The sequence below is a fragment of the Ochotona princeps genome, chromosome 17 (genome assembly GCF_030435755.1).
Source record: "Ochotona princeps isolate mOchPri1 chromosome 17, mOchPri1.hap1, whole genome shotgun sequence".
NCBI lineage: Eukaryota > Metazoa > Chordata > Mammalia > Lagomorpha > Ochotonidae > Ochotona > Ochotona princeps.
The window spans coordinates 36493549-36506739 of NC_080848.1; the positions used below are offsets into that span (position 1 = coordinate 36493549).

General features: G+C 41.2%; 1 protein-coding gene across 1 annotated transcript in view; it reads left to right on the forward strand.

The window, feature by feature from the left end:
* The window catches only part of TAOK1 (TAO kinase 1), an 84156-nt gene that overhangs the window by 55661 nt on the left and 15304 nt on the right, over positions 1–13191 (forward strand). Inside the window, exons 11-15 of the mRNA XM_058676621.1 lie at positions 1083–1250; positions 3272–3475; positions 4115–4249; positions 6306–6542; positions 7910–8038. Coding sequence (XP_058532604.1) covers positions 1083–1250; positions 3272–3475; positions 4115–4249; positions 6306–6542; positions 7910–8038 — 873 coding nt within the window. The remainder of the gene's footprint in view (positions 1–1082; positions 1251–3271; positions 3476–4114; positions 4250–6305; positions 6543–7909; positions 8039–13191) is intronic.

Below are 13191 nucleotides of genomic sequence, written 5' to 3' on the forward strand. Positions count from 1 at the left end.
GTCCCAAGGCTTTGGACTGTCCTCTCCTGCTTTCCCAGGCCACAAGCAGGGAGCTGGATGGGAAGTAGAGCTGCCGGGATTAGAACCGGCGCCCATATGGGATCCCGACACATTCAAGGCAAGGACTTTTAGCCGCTAGGCCACGCCGCTGGGCCCACTAAACTATTTTTTATGCTGATGTTCTAGAAATATACAAAGTTTCACTTCACTTACCTTCACTAGTTAAAAAATAATAGAAAAATTTTGATGGAAACATTTCTATATGTGTTGTTATTGAGTTGTAAATTTGGCAGTATTATTTGTAAGCTCTGTATGTAAAAGAACAGTATGATATGTTTATACTGCTTAGGGGATTCTAAACAATAAACTCAGTCTCAAAAATGAAAGCTTGCGGCCCCCGCACAGTTACCTAGTGGCTGAAGTCTTCCCCTTGCACACACTGGGATCCCAAATTGGCGCCGGTTCTAATTCTGACTGCCCCACTTCCCATCCAACTCCCTGCCTGTGGCCTGGGAAAGCAGTCAAAGACGGCCTAAGGGCTTGGGATTCTGCACCTATGTTGGAGACCTAAAAAAGGCTCCTCGTTCCTGGCTCCTGGCTTCAGATCAGATCAGCTCAGCTCTGGCCGTACGACCACTGGGGGAGTGAATCAGCAGATGGAAGAGCTTCCTCTGTGTCTTCCCTCCCCTTTGTGTATCTGACTTTCTAATAAAAATGAAATAAATCTTTTAAAAATGAGAGCTTAGATAAATATGCCCACACAGTAGCAACAAACTTTTAATATAGCTAGGATTTATGTTAGTAAAACGTAAGCAATGTATATGTATAAAAACTCAGAATACAAAATGTATTTTGGTATGCAAACTGAAAATTATAAATAATGTACATATTAAAGAAAAAAACAAAATGGGACTGGATGTTTTTAAAGATTTACTTATTTATTTAAAAAGTGGAGTTAGAGGGGAGGAGAGAGAATTTTTTTAAGCCCCTATGTATAACCCATTTTACCACATTGCCTTTCAAATAAATTTTATAAACAAAAAGGAAATTCCAGGCTGACCTGTACCCTCTACTCTCTCCAGCACATGTTTGTTCTTCGGGAGCGCCCTGAAACAGTGTTAATAGATCTTATTCAAAGGACAAAGGATGCAGTGAGAGAACTGGACAATCTGCAGTATCGAAAGATGAAAAAGCTCCTTTTCCAGGAGGCACATAATGGACCAGCAGTAGAAGCACAGGAAGAAGAAGAGGTAATACCTAAAGAATTACTCAGATACTAAGTCCTGTTTATCAACTTTTCTTATGCAGTGTGCTCTTTCAGGAATTTACCTTTTATTTCATTAGTATGTGTCACAGATTGTATTTTTTTTTTTATGATTAGTTTATTTTTATTGGAAAGTCAGTTATAGAGAGGAAGATCTTCTGTCCGAGGATTCACTTCCCAAGTGACCGCAATGGCTGGTACTGAGCCGATCCGGAGCCTGGAGCTTCCTCCAGGTCTCCCTCGTGGGTGTAGGGTCCCAAGGCTTGGGCCATCCTCGACTGCTTTCCCAGGCCACAAGCAGGGAGCTGGATGGGAAGTGGAGCTGCCAGGATTAGATCTGGTGCCCATGTAGGATCCCGGCGCGTTCAATTGAGGACTTTAGCTGCTAGTCCACCTTACCAGGCCCAGAGTGTATTTTCTTAACCCTGGTCTTATATCATCCCAGTTAGGAAGAAATGTTTTTATGTTAGGTTACAAGCTGTAAACTGAATCCCTTTTTGATGTACCCCAGTGTAGGAAAGGCCCTGAGAAGCCATTTTTTGAAGAAACTTGATTCAACTACTTATTCTGACCCTTCTCAAATTTCTTGGCCACTGAACCTTTTTTAAGTGAATTGTCTAGTTCCTTGGCACGTATTTTTGGAAGTTGTTGAAATTATAAACTCTGAAAATTTACTTTACTAGCAGAGAAGTCAATAGAAATTTACCAGACAGGTGCCTTCAGGACAACTTGATTCCTTTTATTTTAGTTCTACATAATTTAAACCATCTATACTATTGTAAAATACTCATGTTACAAATGAGGAAAATACTCTATTTCATTAATAAATAGAAACACATGGGTTCCAGGTTCTGGTTATGGATCTGCAGACCAAGTTACTTCTTTCTTGTCTTTAAGGCAGATTGAGAATAAGAATTTGCAAGAGAAGTGTTAATGTTATTTCCTCACTTAAAATATACAAACAAAATATATTACATTATTCTCCTACATAGTTTCTTTTCTTCTTTGCTCTATCATAGTTCTATATCTTTCAGGTTTTTGTTTAACTTAGTATATTACATGAGGAATCATCTTATATTCTCCTAAATAGGTTTTCTTCTTTGTGCTGTCAGAGTTCTACAGAGTTCTGCATCTTTCACGTTTTTGTTTTGTTTTGCATTCCAGTGAGAGATCACTTTGTATTCATATATATATATGTTTTGTTTTGATAGTCTTACGTAGTTGATTAGGGCACAAAGGGTCAAGGGCTACAGGAAAGTAGGTAAGACCTTTGTTTCCACAGTAATATCGTTTTTTTCCCCTGTATCAGGTCAGGGGCGAAACAAAGGGAGAAGCCCCAACACTTTGTGTTCTGAAACAACACATAATAGGTACTTAAAAATGTTCTGGTTAGGCCATGGATATGAAGCTAATATAAAAATGAAAAGTCCCTTTAAAACGTACATCATATATTTGTATTTGTTATAAATTCTGTGTATATTACACATGTCTGATATGGTAAGACATATTCAATAGAATGTTGGCACGCAGATATCATGTCTGCCTGGTTACTTCAGAAGATTGTTCCTTTTCCGCCTTCTCAAAAAAGCATTTATTTAATGTATTTTAAAAAGCAGAGTTACAGAGTAAGGGAAAGACCTGGTTGAATCCCCACATGGCTGCATCAGCAGGAGCTGATGCTGAAAGCGGCATTTATTATTTGTTTGTTCGTTTGTTTCTAAAGGATTAGGAATTTGTTTTAATTGAGAATCATTAGCAATGATCAGAATCTATATTCCATGAAATGTGTTGTGGATTAGCAGTTGAATGAGGTTATTTATTTTATACCTGTTGGTCATTTTTATTTGTTTTTCTTTGAACTTCTTGGTCTTAGAAAAATAAAAGGAATTTCTAATGATCTCAGGCTTTAAAATGATTTTGTGCCATATGATATTCTAGGTGTTTATGTAATCATTATTTCAGAAGATAATACGGGTAATGTCTGAATATAATGCTCTTTTTTGTTAGGAGCAAGATCATGGTGTTGGCCGAACAGGAACAGTGAATAGCGTTGGAAGTAATCAATCTATTCCCAGTATGTCCATCAGCGCCAGCAGCCAGAGTAGTAGTGTTAACAGTCTTCCAGATGCCTCAGATGACAAGAGTGAGCTGGACATGATGGAAGGAGACCACACGGTGATGTCTAATAGTTCTGTCATCCATTTAAAACCCGTGAGTATTTTGATTTCAGTGGAAAGATTTAAACTTTCATTAATAAATTTTCTAACACCGTAAGAGACGGAGGTTTTTTTTGAAGGATTTTTTGTTTTGCTTGGGGGCTTGTTGTCATTAAGTTTTTTTTTTATTTGAAAGAATTGGCAGGGGGCAGACCAAACTCTTATCTCCTGGTTTACTCCTCAGATTGCGGTACTGGACTAGGCTGGGCCAGGCCAATCTGAGGTGCCAAGAGCTTCAAGCCTCCCACATGGGTGGCAGTGGCCCCAGCACTTGTATAATCTTCTGCTTTTCCAGAGGCAATAGCAGGGAGCTGTATTGGAAGCGGAGCAAACAGGTCTCAAACCAGTGCCTACATGGCATGCTGGCACAAAAGATGTTGGCTTTATTCACTACACCACAACACCAGCGACCCAAGCTGTATTTGTTTTCATATTTTTAATTTATATACTATTTAAGAACTGGAAATAGTCTTTGTAGTCCTAATTACAAGTGACAGCATTCATTCACGTTTTATTTTTGCTTTTTAAAATTATACCCTTAAGATTTATTGATCAAGCAAGCTGTTTAAATTTTTCTGAAGGTTTGAACAAAGTTTTTTTTACTCCATATAATATTATCTCTTTCTTTGCAAAGGAGGAGGAAAATTACAGAGAAGAAGGGGATCCTAGAACAAGAGCGTCAGATCCACAATCTCCACCCCAAGTATCTCGTCACAAATCACACTATCGTAACAGAGAACATTTTGCTACTATACGAACAGCATCACTGGTATGTACATCCTCTGAATTAGAGAGAAATGTAGTTTTTATGTTGGACTTAGATATATGCCCATAGAAAGACAAAGCTCAGAATCTAGGAATACCGATTTCAAGTTATAGAGACTAGAATGATACTTACCAGGAGCTGCAGGAGTTGGTAAGATAAGATGGGACTCATAGGTTTTGAGGTCTGTTGTATAAAAGACTAACTGAAATTAATAATAGTATATGTATAATGTACTGATAACTAAATTTTAAATATCATTAAAAATAAGGCGTTAAATCTGTTATATAGCTTGATTTAATCATTTTGCGTAGTGTTTTGTTTGTTGGTTTTTTAAGTTGGTAAAGGCAAATGTTTGGTCTAGTTGTTGAGAAACTCATATTCCATGTTCAGGCTCCTAGGGTCAAAGCCTGTCTCTAGCTCCTGATTTCAATTTTCTGTCAGTGCCGACCCTGGAAAGGACAATGATTGCTCAAGTAGTTCTCCCATCTACATGGGAGACATTGAATTCTCAGCTCCTGGCTTTAGCCTCAGCCAAAAGCTATTGGGGACATTTCAAATCAGAATATCAGTCATACAGCATTCTCTATGTCTGTTTCTCTGTCTTTCTGCCTGTGAAGTACCAAACAATTAAAACATGTACTCAGGGGCTGGCAGGATGACTCTAATGGCTATTCCTCCACCTCCAAGCGCCAACATCCCATATGGACGCCAATTAGTGTCCAGGGTGTTTTGATTCCCATCCAGCTTCCTGCTTATGGCCTGGGAAAGCAGCAGAAAATAGCCCAAAGCATTTGGCCTCTGCACCAGTTTGGGAGACCCAGAATAAACTACCAACTCCTAACTTAGGGTCTGCTCAACTATGACTGTTGCAGGCATCTGGGGAGTGATCCAGAAGATGGAAGATCTTTCTGTCTCTCCTCTTTGTAAATCTGCCTTTCCAATAAAAATGCATCAGTCTTTAAAAAAAATTTTAAAGCAAAAGAAAACACATACCCAGACAACAGCATGTATGCTCTTGCTCTTAGCCATACTTTTCATAGCATTCAAGATAGTACAGTTGGGTATTAGTATTCCAAAAATTGCACAGACAATGGAATATTATTATTTAATTCTAAAAAGAAATGATATATTGATAAGTATTATGTAGTATGGATGAACCTTGAAAACATGCTGAGTAAAAGAAGCTGAATACATGTAAAATGATTCTCTTGAATGAAATATCTGTCCATAATGGATACATTCTTAGAGACAGAAAATCAATTGGTAGTTTGGGAACGAATGCTTAACAGGTGTGGACGAAGGTGGTAGGTACGTTTTGTAAATCAGAAAGGTACTGTTACATAACATAGCAAATGTACTGACACTAAAATGCTTATTTAATGAATTATGTTGCATGAATTTTATTTCACTTTAAAGATTCACTTTGTATGTGAATTTTGTATGTATTTTCTTTATGGTCATTATTTTTTCTTCTCAAAAAATATTTGCCTGCCCCAGTGTCATAAAAGTTTTGTATTTTTCTCTACTTTATGATTCTGGATTTTACGGTATTTAGTTAAAATGATTGTTTTCATTAATTTTTATATACACAGTAAGCGAAACTGGCCATCAAGGTTGGGGTGTGTGTGTGTGTGTGTGTATAAAGCAAATTTAAACAGGATTTGTTTAAAACAGTTTCCTCTGAATGAGTTTGAGTTTTTGGTAGCAAATTACTTGAATATACTTGTGTGTGCTCTGGTTTTTACCTCTTGCTTTAATCTGCCTAGCCTGTTCTTAACACCAATGCACTGTCTTGACTGCAGCAGTGCACGTTATTGTTTTCGAAGGTTGTTTTTGTTTTTTTGGTTCTTGTAGGTCTTTTACATTCCCGCGTGAAATTTTATAACCAAATTCTCTAGTCTGTTTCTTTGAAGATCCTCCTACAAATTTACTTGGAAACTGCTAACATTGAATTATTTTCCGTTAGTTACCTTCTTAGTTAAAATTATCATGTTCTAAAATGCCTTTAAAAAAATATTTTGCTTTATTTTCTTTTTTATCACCATTATTTTGTTTCTAGGTTACAAGGCAGATGCAAGAACATGAACAGGACTCTGAGCTTAGAGAACAGATGTCTGGTTATAAGCGAATGAGGCGTCAACATCAAAAGCAACTGATGACACTAGAAAATAAACTAAAGGCTGAGATGGATGAACATCGCCTCAGATTAGACAAAGATCTTGAAACTCAGCGAAATAATTTTGCTGCAGAAATGGAAAAACTTATTAAAAAACACCAGGCTGCTATGGAAAAAGAGGTGGCTGATTTAGTTCTATTAATTCACTTATTTTAGCTTGTGACTCTGAAAACTATTCAACATGGTATTTGGTGTTAGGATATGTGTTTCTAGGAACCAAGTTATCTGAGGAAAGGAAGAAGCATTTATGTAACTTGCATAAAGCTTTCTGTTGATTGATGAGAGATCTAGCACAAGAAAGATGACTCCTGTGCATTTTTTTCTTTCACTAATTGTATGTGTGTGCATGTGCATGCATTTTGAGTTTGAAAAGTTAATTTTTTTTTTTAACTAATAGACATAGAGTTGTTTCTTGGCAGTTTTTTAGTGTCTGAATGGGATTTGTCATACATTTATTCTTAGGTTTTGGTACCTTGGTTACTGAGGAATTTTTTTTTTATTGCGTTTTATGACACAGTTTCATAGGCTCTGGGATTCCCCCAACCTCTTCCCATATCCTCCCCCATGTTGGATTCCTCCACATTGTTGCAGTAGTACAGTTCAAATCCAGTCCTGATTCCTTCATTGCAAGCATGTACCATGCATATAGCGTTCAGCATCTTATTGTCCAGATAAATTCAACAGTTTCATGGGGAGACCATCCCTAGTCTGAAAGTACAGCTGGCAGAATGTCATCCCGTCCAATGAAAAGCCACAACATAACATCAACAACAATTTGCAACATTATGGAGTTAATTGACATGGTATTGAGTGACTGATATGTTAAAAAATGCAAGTTCTTAACCACGTCCTGTGACTACTTCATTGACTTCTGAATTTTAGTGTATACACAACCGGCTGCTATACACCTTAGAATGGTTATGGGATACTATTCAGCTTTCTCGTGTCTATTTTCATTTTTATATTTAGCAGTTTATACTATTGCAGCATAAGAGGAATTTCATAAAATTGCCACTAGATGTTTTAGATCTCAAAAGGGTGTTCATTATTCTTTCCTCTGTTTGGAAGCGATCCTTACATTTTTAGTAGCATTTTCATACCAGAGAATAGGTGATATTAATACACACATAAAATGTTAAATATTATAAATTAAGATTCAGATTAAAATGTAACCCAGGACTGGCATTGTGGCATAGCAAGTAAAGCCACCACTTGCAATACAGCCATTCCATATGTGTAATGGCTTGTGTCACAGCTATTCCCCTTCCTGTCCACCTTCCTGCTAATGCCTGGGAAAGCAGCAAATAATGACTCAAGTGTTTGGGGCCCTGCTACCTATGTTGGAGCCTCAGAAGAAGACTTTCCAATGAATAAAAATATATTTTTTTAAGTGGAATATCTAGCACTGAAAACTGTATCTTCGGCTTACCTTGCTACTTTGAACTTATCTACATAATTAATTTGATTCATTTTCAAATTTTGTATAGGCTAAAGTGATGGCCAATGAGGAAAAGAAATTTCAGCAACATATTCAAGCCCAACAGAAAAAGGAACTGAATAGCTTTTTGGAGTCTCAGAAAAGAGAATATAAACTTCGAAAAGAGCAGCTTAAAGAGGTATTTATTCTATAAACATTTACCACTTGGTAACTCTATTAATTATATCTAATGTTACTCAACTCACAGAATTGGTTGTGGTTTTTAAATGAAGGCATTGATTGTTATCAGTTACACTTAACTGAGCTTTCTAGTCAAGTAGGATCTAAACATAATCAGGTGCTTGCATATATAGTTTTTATTTTTTTTTTAATAAAGATTTATTTTTATTGGAAAGTCAGATATACACGGAGGAGCAGAGACAAAGAGGAAGACCTCCTATCTGATGATTCACTCCCTGTGTCCACAACTGTCAGAGCTGAATCAATCCAAAGCCAGGAGCTTCTTCTGGTTCTTCCACGCAGGTGCACTGTTCCAAGCCTTTGGGCCATCCTCACTGCTTTCCCAGGCCACAGCAGGGAGCTGGATGGGAAGTGGGGCCGCCAGAATTAGAACTGGTGCCCATATGGGATTCCGGTGGTGCATGCAAGGCAAGGACTAGGCTACCATGCCAGGCCCACATTTACAGTTTTAATAGTAGCTTAGTTACATGTTTATTAAGTAACTGAGTCATTAAGAATAAAAATGTGTGAGCTATGAAATAAAATTAACATTTTGCTCTTTAAAAATAAAATAAATGTTATAGGGCTGGCATTGTAGTGTTGTAAGTGAAGCTGCTATCTCTGGCACTAACACTCTACATGGCAACAATTTAAGTCGAGCCACCCTGCTTCCTGTCAAGCTCCCTGATAATGCACCTTAAGCAGCAGCAGAGGGTGGTCTAGTTTTTAACCCATGTGGGAGACCCAGAAAAAGCTTCTGGCTCCTGGCTTCAAACCTGTACAACTCTGGCCATTGTGGTCATTTAGGGAGTGGACCACATGTTGCAAAACCTCTTTTACTGTCTCTCCTCTCTGTAACTCTGCCTTTCAAATAAACATAAAGGCATCTTTAAAAAATATAAAATAAAATTAAACTTTACCTTAGAACAATTATAACAATTTAATTTTATGACAGTTACCATGTAATAACTTATTAGGCACAGCACCAACCACTATCACATTTTTTTTAATAGGACAATGTGCTGATTATTACCTTTTGGTAACTATTTAGAATTTATCTTAAAACTTTTGTTTATGTGCTTGAGAGGGATGCATGCCATTGTGGGCCTCTTTTTACGGTGGAGATAGATATGGATGAAAGTGAGTGGAATAAATGTTTCAGTTTTTTTTATTTTTTTTCCTGTGTCTACAAGATAACAAAGGGGATTGGGAATAGTTGCCCAGTGATGTCTTAGAGACACCAATGTGAGGAACAGTGTTCCAAGGGTGTTACTTGTGTGGTTTTGATAGTTCTGGAATATTGTTGGCTTTGTTCCACCATGGTTCAGAAAATCTTTCCAAGGTCTGTTGGCTGACCAGTCCACCTTAGTGCATCCACAAATTTTGACACTTGCTGTAAAACTTGGCCAAGAGAGTTGTCCAGCCGGTTCTGCTTTCCATCTTCTAATGAGGCAGTTGATGTCCCCTACTGGTCTTGATGAGCTGGCTTCATGTCCCATGTGCACATCTGGACATGCTCTCTACCGCATGGTCACCAGCAGCCAAGGAGGCCCAAGGAGGCCCAGTCCCAATACATGTACCTCATAGTTGGGCCACGTATCCTGCAATTTTCCCTGTGGCTGTGGTTTGTGTCCAGCAGTCTACCTGGGGAGTCCCCCAAGAAACCTTGCCTGAGGTAACTTCAGATTTTACTGTTACACATATACCAACCAGTACAGGATCAGTTTCAGTCCGTCACCTGCACCATCCAGTGTGTACATACCATTAGATACAGTTGCCTGGTCAGTTCCACGCAAAACCGCATATCACCTTTAAACCAACAGATTCTGTGGCTTAGTCTAGCACAGCCTGTCACGGGCCTGGCTGTCATGCATACCAATGGATACTACAGCCTAGTCGGGGCATCCCCCAATAATCCCTACCAGTTTTTGCATGTGCTGCTGCCTAACTTGTCCCATCATGCATCCCATCTGGCTCTTAGGCACAACCGGGTGCCAAGGCTTAACTCAGCCCAACCCGGCCTATACATATACCAGTGGGTGCTGTTTTGTCCAGCCTGGTCCACCCCTAGCCCTGGGTCTCATTGTCACCAACAGGAGGTCCAGCCCAGCAGGAAAGTGCCCACAGTTCTCGTACTATGCCCATACCCAGCCCCAGATCTTTCACTTGCTAGGGAGTGCTGTAGTACAGGCTGACATGACTTGCATCCAGTTTCAGCACTTGCCAGTAGGTGCTGTGACCTAGCTCAGCTGTCCTGCACCAATTCTGGTTCTTGTTTGCACCAGCAGGTGCTGAGGCCTAGCCCAACCCAGCCCACTCTCAGACTCAGCCCAAATGCAGGATGATGACTGTTGCAGCCCTGCCTGGCCCAGTCCTCAGTCCCAGCTCTCATGCTCACCAGTGTAAGCAATGGCCTAGCCTGGGAGTCCCCAAAGTTCCCCTCTCAGGCCTGTTTCCAGTGCCAGATCTTGCACCTGCTGGCTAGTGCCTGTATCCAGACTGCAATGGTCAGGCCCGTGGTTTGGTACTTGTCGGGAGATGCTACAGCCTGGCCTAGTGCAACCTACCCTAGTCCCAACTCTTGCTTGTAGGTACTGCAGCCCTAGCCCAAGTTCAGCTTGCAGTTCACACCCCTTCCTGGCTCCTGTGCATGGCAGTTGATACTCAGCCTGGCCCAGCCCAGCTGCCCCCAGACCTGACCCACACATATGCTAATGAGTGCTACAGCCTTCCCTGGCCTGGCCCACATCCGACCCCAGGTTGCTCTCCCCAGCGGGAGCTGTGGCTTAGTAGAGAAGTTCCCCACATGTCCCTGCCAGACCTGCTCACAGTCCCAGTTCTCTCATATGCTGGTGACTGCTGCAACCCTGCCCAACATGGTCTGCCCTCACAATCCCTGCCCCTTCCCAACTTTTATGTGTGCTGGTAGGTGCTGTGGCCCAGCCCACCCTGTTCCCAACCCTGGCTCCCATGAGTGTTGGTGAGTTCCATGGTCATATCTGGCTTGGCCCATCACCACTGCAACCTCTTATGCAAGCCAGTAGATGCTACAGTCCCACAAGGGTGAGCCCACAAATTCCCTACTGAATCTGCTCCAGACAATGTTTTCTCATGTATCTATGGGTGCTGCGGCCCAGCCTTACTTGGCCCAGCCCCTGCACTTCCAGCAGTTATTCAGCCAAGCCCTCCCAGGCAGACCTCCCAGCCCTAGCCTACATGTACTAGTAGGTGGCAGGTGATGCTGCTTAGCCCAGTACACAAGCACATGTAGGTTGGTGCCTTGGCCTGACCCAGACATGCTCTCCGTCCTCCAGTTTCCCTTTTAAAAAAAATGATAAGATTTATTCATTTTTATTTGAAAGGCTGGTTTACAAAAAGAAAAAGAGACTGAGAGATCTTCCATCCACTGGTTCACTCCCCAGATGGCTGCAACAGCTAGAGCTGAACTGATCTAAAGCCAGGATTCTCTTCTGGGTCTTGCTCGTTGGTACAGAGTCCCAAGAACTTAGCCATCCTCCACTGTTTTCCCAGGTCAAATGTGGGAGCTGATCAGAAATGGAACAGCCAAGACTCAAACTGGCGCTCAGTTGTAATGCCAGTGCCACATTTGGGAGATTAACATGTTAAGCCACAGCACCAGCCCCTTTCTAAACCAACCTATCTCATCTCCTTCATTTACCTACAAGAGTAGAGGCCTTGTTATGGAAGCCCAGAGAGTCACTCCTCACCCACAAGTGCAGTGGTCCAGTCCATGGAGTCCCCTGGGAGTCATTCTGCAAATATCAAACATTAATTTGGCAGCCCCCACTCCCATATATTCCCCCAGACCCACTTCCCTAAACAGTCTGCGGCCCACCTTCCCACTATCACTATTGTGGACCGTATGGTTTGGGGCTGTCTGGGACATTCCCCCACTTAGGCCATGGCGGGCTCCCACTGACATGGTTTCATATCTAGTTGCTTAATATGTACTGCTTCTGAACTTTTAAAAAAAGTAATTAGCATTAACTTTGAAGAAACCCTTAGATCCAGTTGTATCTATGAACAACTGAAATGTTTAGTTCATATAATTAATTATATGTGACAAATTAATTGATCTTGATAAAATAAGAGTAATTCTTAAATAGAACAAATACTTTGTTGTGTAAGAATTAGCCTTCTGAGCCTGGCACAATGACCTAGTGGCTGAATCCTCACCTTGCACCCACCAGGATCCCATTTGGGTGCTGGTTCATGTCCTGGCTGGTCCGCTTCCCATCTGGTTCCCTGCTTGTGGCCAAGATAAATCTTTTTTAAAAAACTAGCCTTGTTGGGCCCGGCAGCGTAGCCTTGAACGCCCCGGGATCCCATATGGGCGCCAGTTCTAATCCCGGCAGCTCCACTTCCCATCCATCTCCCTGCTTGTGGCCTGGGAAAGCAGTCGAGGACGGCCCAATGCATTGGGACCCTGCACCCGCGTGGGAGACCTGGAAGAGGTTCCTGGTTCCCGGCATCGGATCGGCAAAGCACTGGCCCGTTGCGGCTCACTTGGGGAGTGAAACATGGGATGGAAGATCTTCCTTTCTGTCCCTCCTCCTCTCTGTATATCCGGCTTTCCAATAATAATAAAATCTAAAAAAAAAAAAAAATTAGCCTTGTTGATGTGTGTTTAGAGAGGTTCGTCCTTTACTCTAACGTAGTAGGGTAAGCTTGCACCTGCAGCACTGGCACCCCATATAGGCATTGAGTTAAGTCTTAACAGCTCTACTTCAATTCGCCTCTCTGCTAATGGCCTGGCAAAGCAGTGAAAGATTCCCAAAATATTTGAGCAGCTATACCCATGTGGGAAAACTGAAAGAAGCTCTGGCGCCTGTCTCCTGACTGGTCCACCTCCAATTTTAAAGATTTATTTTATTTTTATTTGAAAGTCAGATATACAGAGAGGCGGAGAGACAGAGAGGGAGCCCTTCTATCCGCTGATTCACTCTCAAAGTGGGCACAATGACCAGAGCTGCGCCAGTCCAAAGCCGGGAGCCAGGAGCTTCTTCTGGGTCTCTGACGCGGGTGCAAGATCCCAAGGCCTTGGGCTGTCCTCCATTATTTTCCCAGGCCACTAGCAGGGATCTAGATGGG